This window comes from Trachinotus anak, unplaced genomic scaffold (assembly GCF_046630095.1).
Source record: "Trachinotus anak isolate AG129_WGS33_773 ecotype Australia unplaced genomic scaffold, CSIRO_AGI_Tana_v1 ptg000030c, whole genome shotgun sequence".
Lineage (NCBI taxonomy): Eukaryota > Metazoa > Chordata > Actinopteri > Carangiformes > Carangidae > Trachinotus > Trachinotus anak.
The window spans coordinates 6,438-27,050 of NW_027273881.1; the positions used below are offsets into that span (position 1 = coordinate 6,438).

Sequence of the window (20,613 nt, forward strand, 5' to 3'; positions counted from 1 at the left end):
GCAAAGACAGTCACCCTCTGTCCCAGGTCGCTGTTCACTGTCGCACTGTTGTTGGTCTTCAGCTCTGCAGCCACCTTTGACCTCTGCTCGTCCCTGGAGATCATGAAGGCGTTGGGCGGCTTCTTGATATATGGCCGCCCTTCATCCTGCTGCTCTCGTGCTTTCTCTTTCTATGGGAAAACAGAACAAACAGAAGAAGAGCGTCACCACTGTGACTGTGAGGAGAGAAGTATTTTAGGAACAAGCAGCATCTTGGTAGACAAATAACACTCACCTGAAGCTGTGAGACATGAAATAGAAGGTGAGTGTGATTTGATGAGGACTCTGGCTTTGTTGTGGTCTTCCAGCTCCAGATCCTGAGCCAGTCAGGATGACTTACTGTGACATGGAGGTGTTGGGTGGAGGAGCAGCAGGAGCAACGGGAAGGCCGTGCACCACCTCGCCATTCCTACATGACATCAACATCAGACACATTCATTAGAGAACAGAAAAAGTGTGTTTGAAGATAGACACAGAGGCTCACACATGTGCACACTTGTGTGTTTGTCTGCTTTTGTGTTTGTGTGTGTTACTGACATTATTCCAGTAGGAACCAGGTTCTCCTTCACACCGTCAGGGAGCCTCACCACTGGCACGTTGTTATTCTGGAGACATAAAACAGGTGATTGGACGAGCTGCATCATCATCTGTGTCACCTGTCCAGCAGGTGTCAGTGTGGCTCCTTTAAGAAGAATGATTGTTGTATTTATGAATATTAATGACACCCATGTGCCTAGCGCTTCACTCTGCACTGTGCTTACAAGCAGCACCGTGAGCATTAGTGAGATATCTGTGTGTGTGTCTTCACACTTCTGACAGACTCACACCACTAGTTTATCTTCACATTGTGTAGAAACACATAAGAACTTGTGAAAAGACGCCTGAAGCAGTGTGATCCTTTTATAGCCTCACATCAAACTGTTGATTCTGCTTCAGGCTGTCACACATTACTTATTACTCACTGAAAAAATAATGACTGTAGTAACAACTCAACCACAGAGAGAACTGACATTAACATGTTGGAGTTCAGTCACAGATTCGCTGGATTTTATGACTTTTATAACTCATTTTTAACTGATTTTTTGATTCTAATTTTACTGTCTTTAAACACAATGTTGATAGTTGCGGTTTTTATTGATTCAAACATTACTGATGACAAAATGTGTCACTGATAAACTTTACAGGAAATAACAACATATCAGTCAATAATCAATCAATAACCCATCAGATGAGTCAGATGATAAACTGCAGCTTTGTCTTGTTCTCTCCATCTGATTCCTGTGAACTGGAACTGGACACAAACACAGTGAACAGAGAACACAGATTTAACTACTGGTCTCAGCTGCTCTGTAGAACTGGTAGGAAATCAAATGTGTGTAAAAAATGAATTTCCTCATCAGAGCTTTATGGTCCATCTGGTAAGGATTCTTACTGTCTGTTAATCATTGACCTCAGCTGTTGATTCCAAAGGTCAGAGCTGCTCTGTGATCAGATTTCCCTGAAGAAATCTTCAGTCGAAGATGAACACAGAGAGCTGCACTTTAATTTCCCCTTCTCTCATCAGCTTCATGCAGATTATTTCCTCCATCAGAAGGTAACGTAACCAACAGCTTTCATCATGTTTGTGTCAGCGGCTGTTCACCTGATCTGAGAACAGCACAGATGCTGGTAGCAGCGATGTGTTGTTTTGTTGATTGTATTGGTGAAAAGGAATGAAACAGAAGAAGTAAGAGACTTCAGCCTGTTGGTAAATCAGAAACACCTGTGTGATGTGATGCTGCACTAAATGTTGTTGTGTTGACACGACTTCAAATGTTTGAATCTGTGGTTCATATGAAGTCACTGCTCTGTGCCGCTGCTGGAAGTTTCTAATATTGAGTCTCCTTCATCTTCATGTACATGAGGAGAGAAATGAATAGAAACAGCTGCACATTGAAATGTAATCCAGTTCAACAGCATCATGAAAATGACCACAGACTGAATCCAATTCAGTTTGACAAAGATTAGATTTATTACACTGCTGTATTTTCAGTCATAGTAGTCTCATGTACATGCACTTCCTCTGACTGCTGTTAAAATAAGTCACATCAATATGAACTTGTGGTGTTTGAACCAATACATTAGACTTTCTGCATTTTTTAACCATTGTGGTAATTTTCGAATGAATAATTTAATATGTAAAGTTGTAAATATATGACTGAAATTTATGAAACATAATGTCACTGAGACTGGTGATAAAGGGTTATGATACAGTGACAGAAGATTTAACAATCAAAATCGTCAAAGTATGATTGTTAGTTCTCTTTAGTGTCGACCAGTAACAGTGAACTCCGTGTTGGAACAGATGTTTTACAGTCAGTGACTTTGTTGATCATAAAACTGAAAATGTGCTGCTGGCAAGTTTTTGTTGAAGCCATGAACTGTGTGTGCCATTCATTTTATTGTTGACGTTTTGTGGCAGTGTCAAAGGTCACCACCTTCAGTCACTGTGAAAAATGATGCACATTAACAACCAGTGTGATTCAGTGAGTGAGGGACGTTCACCGTCCACAGTCCAGGAAAAAGAGTCTGAGGTTGTTCACAGGTCAACAGGAAATAAAAAGTCATCTAATTTTCACAGAAACACAAACACTGTTGAAATCATGAAATAAATTCAGTTATTCAACCAGGCTGAGAGCTGCAGCAACACAATCAGTATCTCCACACTACAACACTATAAAATGTTTTATATATAATATACAGAATCGATCACTGTAATCCCAGGAAATCCTATTTCTGGAATAATGGAGAATGTTTTTCAGTTTATCTGTAGATTGTGTTTGACAGATTTTACTCACTCACTGTCTCAGTTCTTCATTGTTCCTGGAGATGATGTTATTAATGTGAACCATAAAGGTTTACGGCTCTTTTAATGCAGCCACACAGTCATTGAAACTTCAGTACTAACATCCTCGTCCTCCAACACTGGTTAAAGTGCAAAAGTCAAAGATAAGACATAAAATGGAAAAGTCGACTCCAGCACCAATAAAAGTAGAAGATCAGGTACATGTACAACCCTGTTTCCAAAAAAGTTGGAACACTGAGTAAAATGTAAATAAAAACAGAATCTGATGATGTGCAAATCATGTAAACACATATTTAACTGAAAATAGAACAAAGACAACATATCAAATGTTGAAATACTGAAATATTATTGTTTTATGAAAAATATTTCATCAATTTAAATTTGATGCAGCAAAAAAGTTGGGACAGGGCAACAAAAGTCTGGAAAAGTTGTGTAATGCTACAAAAAAACACCTGTTTGAATATCTCACAACTAATAAGGTTAATTGTCAACAGGTCAGTAGATGATTGGGTATAAAAAGAGGCTCCAGAGAGGCAGAGTCTCAGTGCAGCGAAGATGGGGAGAGGTTCACCACTCTGTGAAAGACTGTGTGGGCAAATAGTGCAACAGTTTAAGAATCATGTTCCTCAATGTAAAACTGCAAAGAATTTGTGAACTTCAGCCTCTACGGTTTATGATATTATTAAAAGATTCTGAGAATCCAGAGAAATCTCTGTGTGCAAGGAACAAGGCTGAAAACCAGTACTGGATGGTCAAGACCTTCAGGTCCTCAGGCAGCACTGCATTAAAAACAGACATAATTCTATAGTGGAAATCACTGCATGGGCTCAGGAACACTTCTGAAAACCATTGTCTGTGAACACAGTTCATCACTGCTCCACAAATGCAGGTTGAAACTCTACCATGCAAAGAAGAAACCACATCTAAACATGATCCAGAAACGTCACCAACTTCTCTGGGCCCGAGCTCATTTAAGATTTTTGATGATTGTTACTCCTTTTAACTGATACATACTGACTATCACTGATAAACACTGACTATTGCTCCCTACCACTGATCCATAGTGACTATTTCTCCCTATCACTGATCAGTACTGAACATGTCATGTTGTTGTCAGGACTTTACTGAGATTTTATTGATTATTGATTCCATATTGTTGGATCAATGTCAGATCCAATCAGTTGATCTCAGTCCTTCTGTGTGTCAGTGGATGTCAATGTTGGTCCATCCTGTGTGAGCTGGGCTGCTCTTCACCTCACTGCAGCTTCATGACTCCATCTAGTGGACTGATGGTAGAAGTACAGCAGCTTCCTCCTCCTCACACTGCTGACTGAATACAGCTGACACTGATATGAACCAGAGAAGAAGAGTCAGTCAGTGGAGCTGATATTTTTACAAGAGAAGTGATGTCAATTTCAGTTGATGTGCAGATGAATGATTTGTGTTTCTCTCCACATGAAGGTAGAAAGTGTGTGTGAGCTGATGTGGATGTGAATCCAGCAGCATGGATCAGTGTGAGGACAGAGAGGAGGGAGCCCCTCCCTCTAAAACCACTCCGTGTGGGGGCCATGAGAGCCAGACCAGAGCTCAGAGGTGAGATGAGGATCTCTAACTGTCCATGACTCTTCTCCATGTCAGAGCTCAGCACTCACATCACTGCTCCATCATGTCAGACAATCTGTTGATCAAAGGTCAGAATTTCAAACTGACACAAAGTCTTTTCACACTAAGTTACTTGTTGTATTTATTCAAAGATTGAACATATTTTTAATCAGTTTTTATTCAACATGCACATTTATCAGTTGTGTGTTTGTTTCAGGATCCAGCAGCAGAGACCAGACTCTCCTGAACCCAGCTGTCTGTCTTTAAAGAGCCACCTGTCGAAGGATGTTATCATTGACTTTAAAGAAGGACGTCCATCAGCTGATCAGATGTAAGCTGTAAAACTGAGGTTATTGTAGTAAAAAAAATAATTTGTACAACGTGTTGTTGGATCAGGTCTGAAATCAAAGTGTTTCTGTTTGTTGTGAATGTCAACACTGGAAGGTGGAGGTCAAACTGTGGCCGTCAAAGAGAGGGGGGAGAAGTGATGTGGTTTAAATCCAGTCTGTCCTTGAAGACATTCACAGTGTTGACTAGGGCTGAACAATCAATCCAAATATAATCCAAATCACAGGAGCTGCAGTTTACTGATGAAGGTAAAATGTGTCACAACGTTGTTGTGCATTGTCAGCACCATAAGTGTTGTGGTCCTACAGAGACACTCCGACCTACAAATCATATTCTCCAGACGTAAAGGAACATGTTTGTTTGGCACAAGCCCCAACAACAATCACATCATCATCATTTTTACAAATATCATGAAGCCCTAGTGTTGACCTCAGTTGGTCACATGAAAAATGACAGAAGTACTTTGTGTGAAGAGAGAAAGTCAAACCCTGCCTACTTTTTCACCTGCACACAGCTGACCAATCAGTGAGGGAGGTGGATGGAGAGGATTATATTTCATAATAGGCACTAGAACCGCCTCTCGCTTGAAGTCTACCTTTAGGTTTCCCACTAGGGTTGCCAACCGTCCCATGTAATATGGGATTGTCCCTTATTTGAAGGAAAAATGCTCCATTCCGTATCATTTTTGTCCGATATCCTGTGCTGTAAATAGAGTGGTGACAAGTCAAACCAAACTAGTTCTAGTCTACAAGTGGACTGGAGAAGTTCAACAATGAGCAGTCAACTGACCAGCTCAGTTCTTAAACTCTTATATTTAATGGCAGTGGTCCAGGTTCGAGTCCGACCTGAGGCCCTTTGCTGCATGTCATCTGCTTTCCTCTCTGATACTAATTGTAAAGCTGAGGTACACTGCTTTTGTTGTTACCCTTGATATTGTTGGGTTATAACCAATGAAAGAGTGTGTATCTGCAGTTTGAAATCTCCAAAAATGTTGCAAAAGTCGGCATGAAGCAGCAACAGATTCCCTCACTGAGCTAAATAAACAAACACAATCAAAAACAGTGCTACAGGATTACTGCTGCCGGCACCACTCCATCTGACAAACACCTCTGATGGAGGGAACTGATCCCTTCAGATGTTCCTGATTCATGTTTGAACTGTCATTTACTCAGTGAAACTTTACGGGTTCACTTTCATTTTCATACTAGTTGCTGCCCAGTACAACCAGTCTGATACAAGCAGACACTGAGCAGCTCCACTGGAGCAGCTGCAGGGTCTAGGTGCCTTGCTTCAGGCTCTTCAGCAGTGTTGATTGAGAGAGGGAGAGTTTTATGGAGGGTTGCTGAGAGACGTTGGGACTAAACCAAACTGGTGAACCCAAACACTGAGCTGGAAGCTACAAACAGCTGCAGACTGAGCTGTTGATTCTCAGTGGGATCAGCAGGACTAGTAAACCTTTACATCTACAGGGAGTGGTCTGATTCACTGTTCACATCCAAACATCACTTCATGGACCTTCAGCTTGTGTCTGTCTCTGTGTGGACAGACATAATGTGAGCTCATTCTTCATGATTCCTCCACAGAGTGGACCAGGGGAGCTCAGAGGTTCCCAGGGGTCAGTCTGCCCAGCAGCATCAAACACACCTGGACTCCATATTTATGGTCTGTGCATGTACAACAACTACTTTCACATCTGCTCACAATCATCTCCATGCTGCACGTTTAGACCAGTGGATTGTCAGTCTGTCCAACATGGATCTGATGTTTGGCTCCAGCTGCTGGAGGAGAACATGGTCAGTTTTGTGAAGAACGAGCTGAAGAAGATCCAGAAGCTTCTGAGTCCAGATTACCCAGAATGCTTAGAGAGCCAGAGGGAGGATGAGGAGGTGTTGGACAGTGAGGATGAAGAGCAGAGGAGCAGCAGCAGAGAGGCATTTGTGAAGATCACAGTGAACTTCCTGAGGAGGATGAAGCAGGAGGAGCTGGCTGACTGTCTGCAGAGCAGTAAGAGGATTTCTCTAAAGATTCAAAATGATGGAGAAATGAGACATTTAACGTCTCAACACATGAGGGAAATATGTTCATATATGTATTCTTTATGGAAATGAAAATATTTGATTGTCTGTATGAATCCTGTTTCTTTTAAGTTCATTCAGGAAACTCTGCTGCAGTTTGTCAACATAAACTTAAATCTGAGCTGAAGGAGAAGTTCCAGTGTGTGTTTGAGGGGATCTCTAAAGCAGGAAAACCAACCCCTCTGAATCAGATCTACACAGAGCTCTACATCACAGAGGGAGGGGCTGGAGAGGTCAATGATGAACATGAGATCAGACAGATTGAAACAGCATCCAGGAAACCAGCCAGACCAGAAACAACCATCAGACAAGAAGACATCTTTAAACCCCCACCTGGAAGAGATGGACCAATCAGAAGAGTGATGACGAAGGGAGTGGCTGGCATTGGGAAAACAGTCTTAACACAGAAGTTCACTCTGGACTGGGCTGAAGACAAAGCCAACCAGGACATACAGTTCACATTTCCCTTCACCTTCAGAGAGCTGAATGTGCTGAAAGAGAAAAGGTTCAGCTTGGTGGAACTTGTTCATCACTTCTTCACTCAAACCAAAGAAGCAGGAATCTGCAGGTTTGATCAGTTCCAGGTTGTGTTCATCTTTGACGGTCTGGATGAGTGTCGACCTCCTCTGGACTTCCACAACACTGAGATCCTGACTGATGTGACAGAGTCCACCTCAGTGCACGTGCTACTGACAAACCTCATCAGGGGGAACCTGCTTCCCTCTGCTCGCCTCTGGATAACCACACGACCTGCAGCAGCCAATCAGATCCCTCCTGAGTGTGTTGACATGATGACAGAAGTCAGAGGGTTCACTGACCCACAGAAGGAGGAGTACTTCAGGAAGAGGTTCAGAGATGAGGAGCAGGCCAGCAGGATCATCTTCCACATCAAGACATCACGAAGCCTCCACATCATGTGCCATGTCCCAGTCTTCTGCTGGATCACTGCTACAGTTCTGGAGGATGTGTTGAAGACCAGAGAGGGAGGAGAGCTGCCCAAGACCCTGACTGATATGTACATCCACTTCCTGGTGGTTCAATCCAAACTGAAGAATGTCAAGTATGATGGAGGAGCTGAGACAGATCCACACTGGAGTCCAGAGACCAGGAAGATGATTGAGTCACTGGGAAAACTGGCTTTTGAGCAGCTGCAGAAAGGAAACCTGATCTTCTATGAATCAGACCTGACAGAGTGTGGCATCGATATCAGAGCAGCCTCAGTGTACTCAGGAGTGTTCACACAGGTCTTTACAGAGGAGAGAGGGCTGTACCAGGACAAGGTGTTCTGCTTCGTCCATCTGAGTGTTCAGGAGTTTCTGGCTGCTCTTCATGTCCACATGACCTTCATCAACTCTGGAGTCAATCTGATGGCAGAGGAAGATACAACATCAAAGAGGGCAAAAAGAAGAAAAGTCCAATCTACAGAAACAGACTTTTTCCAGAGAGCTGTGGACAAGGTCTTGCAGAGTCCAAATGGACACCTGGACTTGTTCCTCCGCTTCCTCCTGGGTCTTTCACTGCAGACCAATCAGACTCTCCTACGAGGTCTGATGACACAGACAGGAAGTGGTTCACAGACCAATCAGAAAACAGTCCAGTACATCAAGAAGAAGATCAATGAGAATCTGTCTGCAGAGAAAAGCATCAACCTGTTCCACTGTCTGAATGAACTGAATGATGCTTCTCTAGTGGAGCAGATCCAACAGTCCCTGAGATCAGGACGTCTCTCCACAGATAAACTGTCTCCTGCTGAATGGTCAGCTCTGGTCTTCATCTTACTGTCATCAGAAGAAGATCTGGACGTGTTTGACCTGAGGAAATACTCTGCTTCAGAGGAGGCTCTTCTGAGGCTGCTGCCAGTGGTCAAAGCCTCCAACAAAGCTGTGTAAGTGTAGAGAGGATCTGGTTTGTTCATCATTACATAAAGACACTTCTCTCTGTTGGAAAATAAATTCCTCTCCTCTTTAATTCCTTGTTATCATCTCTTCAGACTGAGTCACTGTAACCTCTCAGAGAGAAGCTGTGAAGCTCTGTCCTCAGTCCTCAGCTCCCAGTCCTCTAGTCTGAGAGATCTGGACCTGAGTAACAACAACCTGCAGGATTCAGGAGTGAAGCTGCTGTCTGCTGGACTGGAGAGTCCACACTGTTCACTGGAAACTCTCAGGTCAGGCTTCATCAACCTTATTTATCTGATGACTGTTTAACAGAGCACCAAGTGTTGACAGAGTGTTCCTGTGTGTGGTTTTGTGTGTCTGCAGTCTGTCAGGCTGTCTGATCACAGAGGAAGGCTGTGCTTCTCTGGCCTCAGCTCTGAGATCCAACCCCTCCCATCTGAGAGAGCTGGACCTGAGTTACAATCATCCAGGAGACTCAGCAGTGAAGCAGCTGTCTGCTGGACTGGAGGATCCAGACTGGAGACTGGACTCTCTCAGGTATGGACAGACACTGACTGAAAGAGGAGAAGAGCTGGAAACATTTCCTCTGTCAAAGCTGATGACAGATTTGTACAGAAGTTCTTTGCTTCGGCAGAACAATCCCAGAGACTGTTGTTACGTTCCCCGATGAGGAACTAGGGGATGAGGGGAAGTTGCAAAATAAAAAGTTTCATAAAGGGAGGGGCCACACCTGAGCAGGAGAGAGAGCAACAACATAAGACCACACCAGACCCCAGCATTAGGATCGTAATACTGTAGAGACCTGTTCAGTGTTGATGCACTAATAACAACTGAGCAACAATAATAAAACCATCTCCACTGCTCAGAGACATTAATCTCCCAGTGTCTTTAACCAGGGAGGAAATAATGGAGAATTCAATCAGGTGGCACCATCATGTCTCTTTCTTCTAAAATATTGATGATGAATAATTACCTGAACTTCTGTAAGATCCTGATCTTGTGATTATGTGATCTGTTGTATTTAGGTTACAGTAAATCGTAACTGTGACATGCAGATGTAATAACTATATGGAGGCTTCCAGCTGTCCAACTGAAAACAACAAGACTGTCCTTCTGTAACAAATGTGCCCACAGGTCGTCTGTCAGCAGGTTATTATAACCCATAGTTAGGTTCTATTGCTAGGCTACATCTAGTGGTTGTAATCATGATGACAGGAGCAAAGGGAAAAGTGCAGTGATGTAGTTTATAGAGCGACAAAGTCCATGTCAGGAGGAGGTTGGAGTGGATAGATGGGTTAACAAAACACAAGAATATGACACAGGAGAGCCGTGTTCGATTCCCATGTGAAAGTAGCCGTTTATGTTGTTTCTATTATCCATCACCAGAGCCCTTGAAAGAGAGTCGGGTCAGTGGAGGTCCAAAATGCTTAATTGTCATGTGATTCATGGAGCCCTCACATAGTTCCTGGAAGTTAGAGGTGGGAAATTTGAAAACGAGGTAGAGAAGAGACAGAACTGTGGTTTTTAAGCAATTTTTGGTCATTTATTGGTCATTAATAATAATAAATGCATTGATTTACAATATGTATACAGCACACTGACACATGTATATAATTACATCACTATATTCTTTTAAAAGAAAAAATAGTTCCTATCTGAGGACATAAAGTCTATGTTTACATTTCATAGATCTCAAAGAAACTCAGAAACATGAATAGTATGTGAAGTGGTTTGTGCCCGTCTTCTGTCTTACATATAGTCTGCACCATGGTTTATTGTGCTGCATGGGGATGCTGCATTCAGTCAGAACAATGAGGATTTAGCTCGGGTCAGCAGGAGCTACCTTACCATCACTAAAGAGGCTAACAACAAAAAATATGCATTAAACACTACATTTGCACTTTTTCCTCAAGGGAAGAATACATCATTGGCTTCATGTTTGGTTTATTAAAAAAAGGAACAGGGAAAGTTTTGTAAAACCCAGGGAGGTGAGACAGAGTGAGAGTGTTGTCTGACTGCAGAAAATGTTCAGGCTCCACTGAATCCCCCTCTGGTCTTTCAGTCTCAAATATGCAGTTTTGTGATGGATCACAAAAAGCTGCTTCTGTATTATTGTGTAACAGTAGCTTGTTTTCCAAAATGGATATTCACACAGGCCCCGCTGATATATTTATCTAATATTTAACTAACCCCCCAAAAAATCACGTTTAGAAGCCTGTTACTCCAATTCCACAGCATTGGATGAAATGACTTTCCGAGAACGGATTTTAAAATTAATGGGCTGCTCCTGGCTAATGTTGTGTGTTGCTGACCTTATCCATATCCAGTAACTCAGTCTAATCTGTTATCTGTTAATGTCCCTAAATCTTCCTATTTAGTGGGGAAACCACTAAACTGCTTTAATGCACATGTTAACATCATTCAACTGTACCAATAATATACAATCACATTCTTTACAAGTCTTACCTTTCAAACGTGCGTCCCAAACAGCATATTCTGTTGTTGCTCCACTGTGCTGCTGCTATTTGCTGCTAACTTCCTGGAACTATTGAGACGCTCCATGATCCACCATTGCTGCAAAAACATGGTCCATTGGAGTGAACGGAGATGACGCGACTCTCTCTTTCAAGGGCTCTATCTATGAACGTTCATTGTGATTATTGTAACCATGACAACAAAGATCAGCTTATGTTGAGGAAGTTCTTGTTTGAACCCAAATCACTTCCACTTCCCAAATCAAATCACTTGATGTTTCGCTCCAGTAGAGAGGAAATAGGAGCGCAACATAAAAGCTGAAGGAGGTTTCTGCCCCGGTGGAAGCAGCGTATTGTCAGGAAGTGAAGTCATTTATTACAAGTGTTAGAAGCAACAACTTCAGGGTGAACCAAGGCCAAAACTATAATCAGAAGAAACTCTCTCCCAGAAAGTGCTAACTAACCCGAGGTGAAAACAAAGGAAACTAAAGACACCAACTAAACCTGGCTCCCTAAGGTAAAGAAAAACAGGAGGAAACAGATCAAAAATAAATGGCAGTTCACCCCTACAGCTTCAGTGCTATTTACAAGAAAGTGAATTCATCTATTTACATCCCCCAAAACTCACAGCAGCACTGGGCCTGATCAAAAGTCACAGTTGACCAAACTAACTCACAGAACTATCACTCAATCAGACTGGGGGCCGGGACAGAACCGAGCTGCTGCTGTCAGCTCTGTCACCGGAGCACAGGACAAACCATGGAGTTTGAAATGCTGGATATTGTGAAGCAGCCGACCAGCAGCCACCACTTCCCCGGGCCAAGCCCATGCATCCAGCCAATCAGGAGGGACCTAGAGGGGGAACACACGAAGCTCCTCACAGACAAAGAGCACTCACTCTCACACAAAAAAAACTGTCACAGTCACACCACAGTCATACATGAGAGGAAACTGGACATTAGTCAATAATACAACCAGGGCCTAACACCATCTTTTCCTAAACCTGACCAACCATTGACCATTATTATAATAACCAAGGCGACAGAGGTAGGGACAGCTGCCGCTGTAGGAGCACTATTTCAGGAGACACTCCTGACAAAGGGTGGTTGTTGTTCAGGTTGGAGGACTGGTTGAAAAAAAACTCATTGTTGTGAACAGTTGAATAATTAGTGTTTTTGAGTGAATGTTTTGAACATGAAACAGCTGTTTTCAGTTTCTGTGTCTTGATGCCCAAACAAATCTGACGCCAGATCAGATGAAGACACAAAGTGGCTCCTTAATGAAAACTGTACAGCAGCTGTAGTTTCACTAGTCTTCCTCTCTGAGCCTCTTCCTCTTTGCTCTACAGTTTCTCTGACTTCCTCTGGACTTTAAGTCAAATCAAAATGTGGCGACAGAAGCTCGTATGGTTCCTGCTGCTGTGTGACAGCTGATGAATAAACAGAACATCAGGTCTGATGTTTCTGCAAAACTGTTCAGTGACCTGTGAACATCATCTGTCAGATTTATTCATCTAACATGTCACAGACTGAGACACTGTGGAGCAAAGTGACACATGAAGCTCATTTTAGAGAGGACTGAGAGTGTGTGTGTGTGTGTGTGTGTGTGTGTGTGTGTGTGTGTGTGTGTGTTTGTGTGTGGCTCAGACATTGTCCTGTAAGAAGAGGAAGTCTAATGAAGCTACAGCAGAAAAATGTGTTACTATCTGAGGACATACAGTCTATGTTTGAGGATAACAGCTAGCATCAGCATCATTCTCTGTGAATATGCGTCCATACATACAAGCCTCCATTTGAACACAATCATGAAACAATGTGTGTGTGAGAGCCATGTAATGTCCATGTCTGCATGCTGACAGAGAACATGCTGGTCTGACCCCCCTCCCTCTTTCAGGGTGGAGCCTGCTGGAGTCCAGTGGTTGAGACCAGGTCTGAGGAAGTGTAAGTGTGTTTTTCATTGACTCATGAAAACAAAGCAGCACATTCAACCATCTTCAAACTGTCACATCACTGATGTCATGAGTCATCATCAGACTGTCAATAACTGATCAGATGATAGATCAATAACTGCAGATGTGTCTTGTTCTCTCCATCAGATTCCTGTGAACTCACGCTTGACACAAACACAGTGAACACAAAGATCAAACTGTCTGATGACAACAGGAAGATGACACGTGTGGAGGAGGATCAGTCGTATCCTGATCATCCAGACAGATTTGACCAGTGTCCTCAGCTGCTGTGTGGAACTGGTCTGACTGGTCGCTGTTACTGGGAGGTAGAGTGCAGAGGAAGGGTTGATATATCAGTGAGTTACAGAGGAATCAGAAGAAAAGGAAACAGTAATGACTGTTGGTTTGGATTGAACTGAATTGAATCAGTCCTGGAGTCTGATCTGCTCTGATGGTGTTTACTGTGTTTGGCACAATGAAATAAGTACACGTATCTCCTCCTCCTCCTCCTCTGTCTCTCACAGAGTAGCAGTGTATGTGGACTGTCCTGCTGGCTCTCTGTCCTTCTACAGAGTCTCCTCTGACTCACTGATCCACCTCCACACCTTCAACACCACCTTCACTCAGCCTCTGTATCCTGGGTTTGGGTTTGGGGCCAGTCCTGGTTCCTCAGTGTCTCTGTGTTGAGTGTAGCAGAGAGAGCCTCTGTTGAACAGAGAGAAGAACTGGTTTTTGTTTCTGTCCCAGTCTCTCAAGCTGCTGGAAGACTTGTCAAACGTTTTGTGGTCCTGGGTTTTAATCCTCAGGTGACTCAGTGAAGTTTGAAGTCAAACACTCAAAGTGAAAACTGAAAATCTGTCACAGCCTCAAAGTGGTGAGACATTTAGAGGTGGTGTGTTTGATCCTGATCACGTCAGAAAGTCCAGCACCCAGAGTAAAGATTGAGCAGCTTTTAGAGATGATGTCTCCTATGTCTCATGGTCTCCCATGGTGTTAGAGACTCTTCAGGTGTTTTACATTCAGGTTTGATCCTCAGGTGACTCAGTGAAGTTTGAAGCCCAACACCCAAAGTGAAAACTCAAAGGCTCTGAGGGAAACTTGTCAAACTGTCTTTGAGTGAATTAGAAAGCTCCTGACTCCCCTGAAGAGTCTGAGCCTGAGTCTGATCACATATAGCTTCCATAGACTCTTTATATACAGTCATTGTTTGTGTAACCAACCTTAGTGATGTAAAGTGTATTACAGTATAATAACAACTTGGAGCAGTTATAAGACTCTGGCCAGGATCAGAAGACACTAAATTCGTAAGGAGCCAATGTGTTGAGCAACAATAATGAGACAGGCACTGTAATAACTGCTGAGTAGCCACTCTTGTATTTTTACAGTGAACGAAGAGAAATGTTCAATTTGTACAAAACCATAAAATAATGACCCAAATTGCCAAAAATAAAAGAATAAAGTGTCCGTTGGGGCCCTTAGAAATAAGAGTTGTTGCAGGTGCACCTGATTTTAAAGGTCCAGTGGAGTGTAATGTGAATGTATGGGTGTGAGTGTGTACGTGTGTATCTCCTTTGTGGTGATTCTTCCTCAAAGTGCTTGACTCGCAATCTGTCATGGCCGGAATCTCGTCCTGGTCCTTCCGATTTTCTCCCGTCCTCTCAAAAACCTGACCTATACACAAGGTCATATAATTTACATTCTTTTCTCAGATGCATCATTAAAGGTTTAAATGTCAAAAATCAACATATTGCATCGAACCTGATATGTTCATCTTCTTCAATCTTATCAAATCTCAAAGCTTCAGTTTTTAGTTTTTTGTTGTACAACATTCAATAATCAAGTGTATCAAATATGAGAACTAAGTATTCAAGTGCTCACATATTTATCTGTTCATGTGAACAGTACTTCAATAATATTTACGGTAGGCAACCATTTATATTCAAAATATATATCATAACCATATCAAAATCATGTGCAAATACATAGAAAATACACATTGAGTTTGTTTTAGAGGTATCAAAGAGGTGTGCTTAATTACTCCAACACTATAGGCCTATTTACCAAAAATTACCCTCTATGCAACTTTAAACTCTCAGTGAAATGAAATAAATTCCTTCAGTAGTTTGCATATTACAAAACTAAATATTATTTTACTCTCATCATATGATTTACCAAATTACTTTCTTTCCCCTTTAAATTGGCTTTAGGAAAATAAAACAAACCTCCCTTTCACATTCATACATCGGCATAAAATAATAAACACAATATGCACATGTTCAAAATATTGCACCATTATTTACTTCAGTTCACTCTCATAACCTTTAATATGACCACTGCTCTCTTTCAGCACACTGAGAAACCACAGAGAAATAGCATCAGAGCAGCTAAAGGGAATGTTTCTCACCGTTGCTCTGTATTTCAAAGCCGAGCACGCCGATGTCAGAGCTGCAGCGGCTCTCCAGATGGAAGGTAGGTAGTTAGCCTGTTAGGCACAAGAAGACAGGTACAGTAACAACATGTGGAATGACAGCAGCAGGTTCAGGTGCAGCAGCAGGTCCAAAAAAAACACACCATGCCTGGTGTCTGCAGTTTATGATCTGACTCAGATCATCAGGACAAGTTGTAGAGGAGCAGAAGTCAGTGTGTAAACGGAGCCACAGGAGGAAACAGCTCAGAGACAGACATCAGATCTGTACAGAGTTCAGGCTGAGTGAGTCTCAGTTGTTCACTTTATATCACATGTGTCAAACTCAAGGGTGGGAGGCAGAGTATATGTTCGCGGATGTAAAGGGCAAAGCTGTGTGTCTTCTGTGCGGAGACAGTGTGGCTGTAATGAAAGAATACAACATTAGAAGACACTATGAAACGAAACACCACGACAGATACAAGCATCTGGACACGACACAAAGGCTCCAGAAGTTAGAAGAGATAAAAAGAACTCTGGTGTCACAGCAGGCTATGTTTACAAAAGCCAAATCACAAAGCAAGGCTGCTGTTAAGGCCAGTTTTATTGTGGCAGCAGGGGTTGCAAAAACAGCCCGGCCCTTTACCGAGGGAGAATTTGTCAAAAACGTGATTAAAGTTTGCGATGCCGTGTGCCCAGGAAAAATGCCAGCATTTTTAAACGTGAGCCTGAGCCGAAACACCGTTGCTGACTGTGTACGTCAGCTTGCTGCCAACCTCCAACAACAGCTTGTGGGAAAGGGAAAAGATTTCATCGCATACTCCTTTGCTGTGGATGAGAGCACCAACACTTCTGATACTGCCCAGCTGTCAATTTTCATCCGTGGAGTGAACTCAAGCCTGTGCGTAACAGAAGAACTTTTGGGATTACGAGCAATGCATGGCACAACTACGGGGAAAGATCTCTTTTAAGAGGTATCCAGATGTGTAAATGAAATGGGGCTGCTGTGGGATAAACTCGTGGGACTGACAACAGATGGAGTGCCATCAAAAGAGTGGATTGGTGGGCAGGATCCGGGAGAAGATGCAGGAGGAAAGTGATAAGCTGACAGCTGCATCACTGCATCATACATTTCAGAATATGGTGACTTGCCCTATCACAGAGAGGTGCGATGGCTAAGCCAGGGAAAGGTGCTGGAAAGATGTTTTGAGTTGTGTGAGGAGATCTGTGAGTTCATGGAAAGCAAAGGGAAAGACACAACAGACCTACGGGACAAAAAGTTTCTGTGTGACATCACGAGCCACCTTAATGCGCTCCACCTGCAGCTTCTGGGGCGGGGCCGTGTCATCACTGACATGTACGCTACAGTGAGGGCTTTTAAAACCAAGCTTTTAAGGCTTTTAAGACCAAGGACGGTCTTGGCAAATCCTTGGCATTCCCAAAACTCTCCAGGATGGGAAAGACCTCCATGGGCTGATTAAGGAACAGAAAGAAAGAAAATGGTTGGAGGACTACACCTGCTAATGCCCTGCAGTGTTGCAGTGATACATTAATAAGGGTGTTTCATCATGGTGTTTCTTTGCCACAGAGAATTACCTGTTGCAGATTGTTGTTTCTGCCCTCATACATGGAGCTGAGGTAGTGAACGATCAGCTTGGTTGCCTCAGTCTTTCCTGAACCACTCTGGCCTCTACACAAGGAATACAAATTACTGGAGAGATGACAAAACCTTTTCAATTGTTTGGACATTTTATGCCTTTATTTGATAGTTTATAGTGGGATGATGATGGTAAATGAGGAGAGAGAGATGATTTACAAGAAATGTCCTCGTCTTGTTCTCATCAGGACCTGGGGACACTGAGGCCCATGGTTGGCACCTTAACCCCAAGGCCTCCAGACTGCCCCATGACATAGATCCTTAGCAGATTGATAAACTACAACTTGGGTTATAAATAAATAAAACAAAGTGTATATTTGAGCTACTGCCTGGGTCCTTGGCCTGAGTCTGGCCCATATGCTTCCACATCTGGGCATTTTCCTCCGCTGTTTTGTGCGTGTGTGCCAGAATTAGTCCAGATGTGGAAGTAGCATCTGACAATCATGCTGTATATGGGCCAGATTTGGGCCATATAAACACACAGTACAGCTGAGGCTGCTATGATATGTTTTGGAGGTATTTGATTATAAACCAAATTACTGGACAAATTGAAATATTGTCTTTAGCACATATGGTTTAAAGGATAAAAGTGTTATCCTTTATTTTTCTGACTGTAAGTAAATCTGAAAAAAATGCCAAAGGTAACAATTTGTCAGACCATCTGTCAATACTTTCTGACCTGATCTCCAAGACCACTGCTTTGTACAGAGAACATACATCTTTAAAAAACGCTCAGTAATTTCTGAAAACAGATGGTCACTGTAGTTTCTATCAAACATCAGTGAAACTGGAGGAAATCGTGCATTTTTGGGCACTATTTTCAGCAGCGGATGAATCCACATTTGGTGGGTGAGTATTTCTGGCAGCTGGACAGTGTGTGTGCGAGATTAAGTCAAAATAAAAAATGTGTGTGTGTTCAGGGTGATGAAGGAACATGTCGCCCAGTCCAACAACAGTGTGGCTCACTGATGCTTTTTTTTATAGTTTCTGAACAACAGCAGTTTTTCTATCACTACGGCACAGAGGAATAAGATATATCATTACTGGTTTAGGTCTGTTTGCAGGATTTGTTGGTAATAAAAAAAGGTATATTATTAAGCTTTATCCTTTAAAATATATATGTGTACAGATGATGGGAGAGAGCAGGTCTTCTGGTTAAATTCTGAGACTATAGAATGAGAGCACACAGGGAGATGTTTTGAAGTGAATGAAAGGTGCTCTGTGTGTGTGTGTGTGTGTGTGTGTGTGTGTGTGTGTGTGTGTGTGTGTGTGTGTTTGTGTGCGTGTGTGTGTGTCTGAACTCACTCCAGTTGGGACAGATCTTCCACTTCATCCACCTCTACAGCTCTTTTGCTGCCTGGCATCACCACCTTAAAAAAAAGGCAGTAACATGAGCAGATCCGGAGACACGAGTCAAAATAAGAAGTCCACCTCCACCACGCTCCTCAGGACCAAGACCTTCATACACCTCAGCCCTCACCTTCTCTCTACAGCCATCTTCTAGTCTGGCGAGCTCTGTATATATCATTAGATTCTCAAAACCTGATCGAGAGCCCTTCATGTGTTTTGTTTCTACGCTTCTCTCTGCTGCTAATGTTCCATAAACCTTCCACAGCAGGTGACTAATCCACTTGCAGCGATGGTGCAGCGTGCTGCAGCGTGTTTTAGGTTCTATTGTATCTGCACAGACCAGGAGATGAATAAACCAACAGGAAGTCTTTTATGGCTCATTGTTTTGTGTGCACAGCAGCTGTGAGTGATGAAGCAGAACCGACTCCAGCTCCTGGACATCAGACAACCATAGACTCACTGTTCTGAATTGAGGGTTGGGATTAAAGTGTGTGGTGGTCAGTCACTTTGGCTCAGAGCAAGTTTTTCTGGATGACTATTGGGCAATTTGCTATGAAATTCAATATACATTTATTGATGAAGGGGGATTCTTAGAGTCTGGCACCACAAGATCTCTCCTTTCCAAACACATTGGTCCACTTTTTAGAGCAGGCCAAGGTGTTTGGAGGTGAGACTAAGATGAAATACAGCTACAGTAACTACCATTTTACACTGTATCTGTATCTATCTGGACCACAAGTACTTTAAAGAGCCTGCCCACCCATTGTCCATCCACACAGGCGTTTCCACTTGTTTGACCTCATTAAACCTCCTTTGAGGACTGTTAGTGTGGGTAAGGTCACATCTTCATCATTGTTAGTGGTTCATGTGAACACAAAGCGGTGTAGTTGCATGTGAATGTGAGTGAATGTGAACAGATGCGTGTTTGGTCCAGGTGTGCTTTAGTTGAAAATATCTCAATTTACACCAAGGATTTGCAAATAATCAAAAGCTTTAAGGCTCCAGCTCATGAATGTTGAATAACTAAAAGCAGAGGGATATGAAGGAAAATAAAGAGCCAGAATTCCCAGGAGCCAGTACATACATTGGTAGCTGGCTACAGGTTATGTCTCTGCTGTCAATACTTTGGTTGTTTGTGGTGAATAAATATGGTCAGTCTGTTGTTTCTTCCATCCTCTAGGCCGGGGGAGCTCACAGGACTTTCATAATGCAGTGTTAATACCTGTGTGCTGATGCTTCAGCTCTCCAACTTCTCCTGGGTGGGGCCCTCTGATTCCCACGGGCCCCTTCCATTGTTGGCAGAAACAGTCCTGACCTGGCCCCCATTATCATAGACTGTCCCTTTGCTGCAAAGAAACTACAGGTATTAAATAAATATGGTGCACTAAAGTACAATATCATACTTCAAGTAGAAGTAGAAACATGAAACAGGTATGCTGACAGTCCCTTAAAACTATATGTTTGCTAAATTTACTCAGTTTACAGCACTGGAAATTAAATATTTAATTGAACTTTATATTCATGAATAAGAGGTTTATTTGTCCAGTTACTTTCGGCCCTTCTAACCATCACATCTGTGTCTATGAAGAAATAAAATTTCTACACCGTTCATCTGATGTGCATGTCAACACATCACACCTCACACTGAAACACAAGTCAGCACTTCAACCTTGTTGTCACTGTTTTCTCTTCCAGTTCAGAGACGACACTGCTCCTGCTGCTACTTCCTGACTGCTCAGTCTCTACTTACAGTCTTTTTCCTACAGTTTCCTCAAGGTCAGGCCCTTATCAGCTATCAATGCATCATCAACAAATACACAAATACAGACTGAATGTATCTGGTGGCAATTTTCTACATAACTTCAACACAACTTTCTGGACTCTGAAGTTATGAAGCTGTAACCTGAGATAAAAACGAAAACTCCAGAAAAGCTATATAGGCCCGGGAACCCAGCCATGGTTTTATAGCTCATTCA

At 42.6% G+C, this 20,613-nt stretch overlaps 2 protein-coding genes across 2 annotated transcripts in view; both read left to right on the forward strand.

The window, feature by feature from the left end:
• The first annotated feature begins 1,531 nt into the window (after positions 1–1,531).
• Positions 1,532–20,613, forward strand: part of LOC139612045 (NACHT, LRR and PYD domains-containing protein 12-like) — a 606,901-nt gene continuing 587,819 nt past the window's right edge. Inside the window, exons 1-3 of the mRNA XM_071467168.1 lie at positions 1,532–1,633; positions 4,346–4,477; positions 4,704–4,817. Of these exons, the coding sequence (XP_071323269.1) occupies positions 4,389–4,477; positions 4,704–4,817 (203 nt within the window). The 5' untranslated portion in view covers positions 1,532–1,633; positions 4,346–4,388. The remainder of the gene's footprint in view (positions 1,634–4,345; positions 4,478–4,703; positions 4,818–20,613) is intronic.
• LOC139612053 (NLR family CARD domain-containing protein 3-like) lies at positions 5,759–14,713 on the forward strand. The gene is made up of 8 exons (XM_071467199.1): positions 5,759–6,496; positions 6,610–6,838; positions 6,982–8,794; positions 8,900–9,073; positions 9,168–9,341; positions 13,172–13,218; positions 13,374–13,582; positions 13,751–14,713. The coding sequence occupies exons 1-8, from the start codon at positions 6,494–6,496 to the stop codon at positions 13,808–13,810; spliced, it is 2,709 nt and encodes a 902-aa protein (XP_071323300.1). The 5' UTR covers positions 5,759–6,493; the 3' UTR covers positions 13,811–14,713.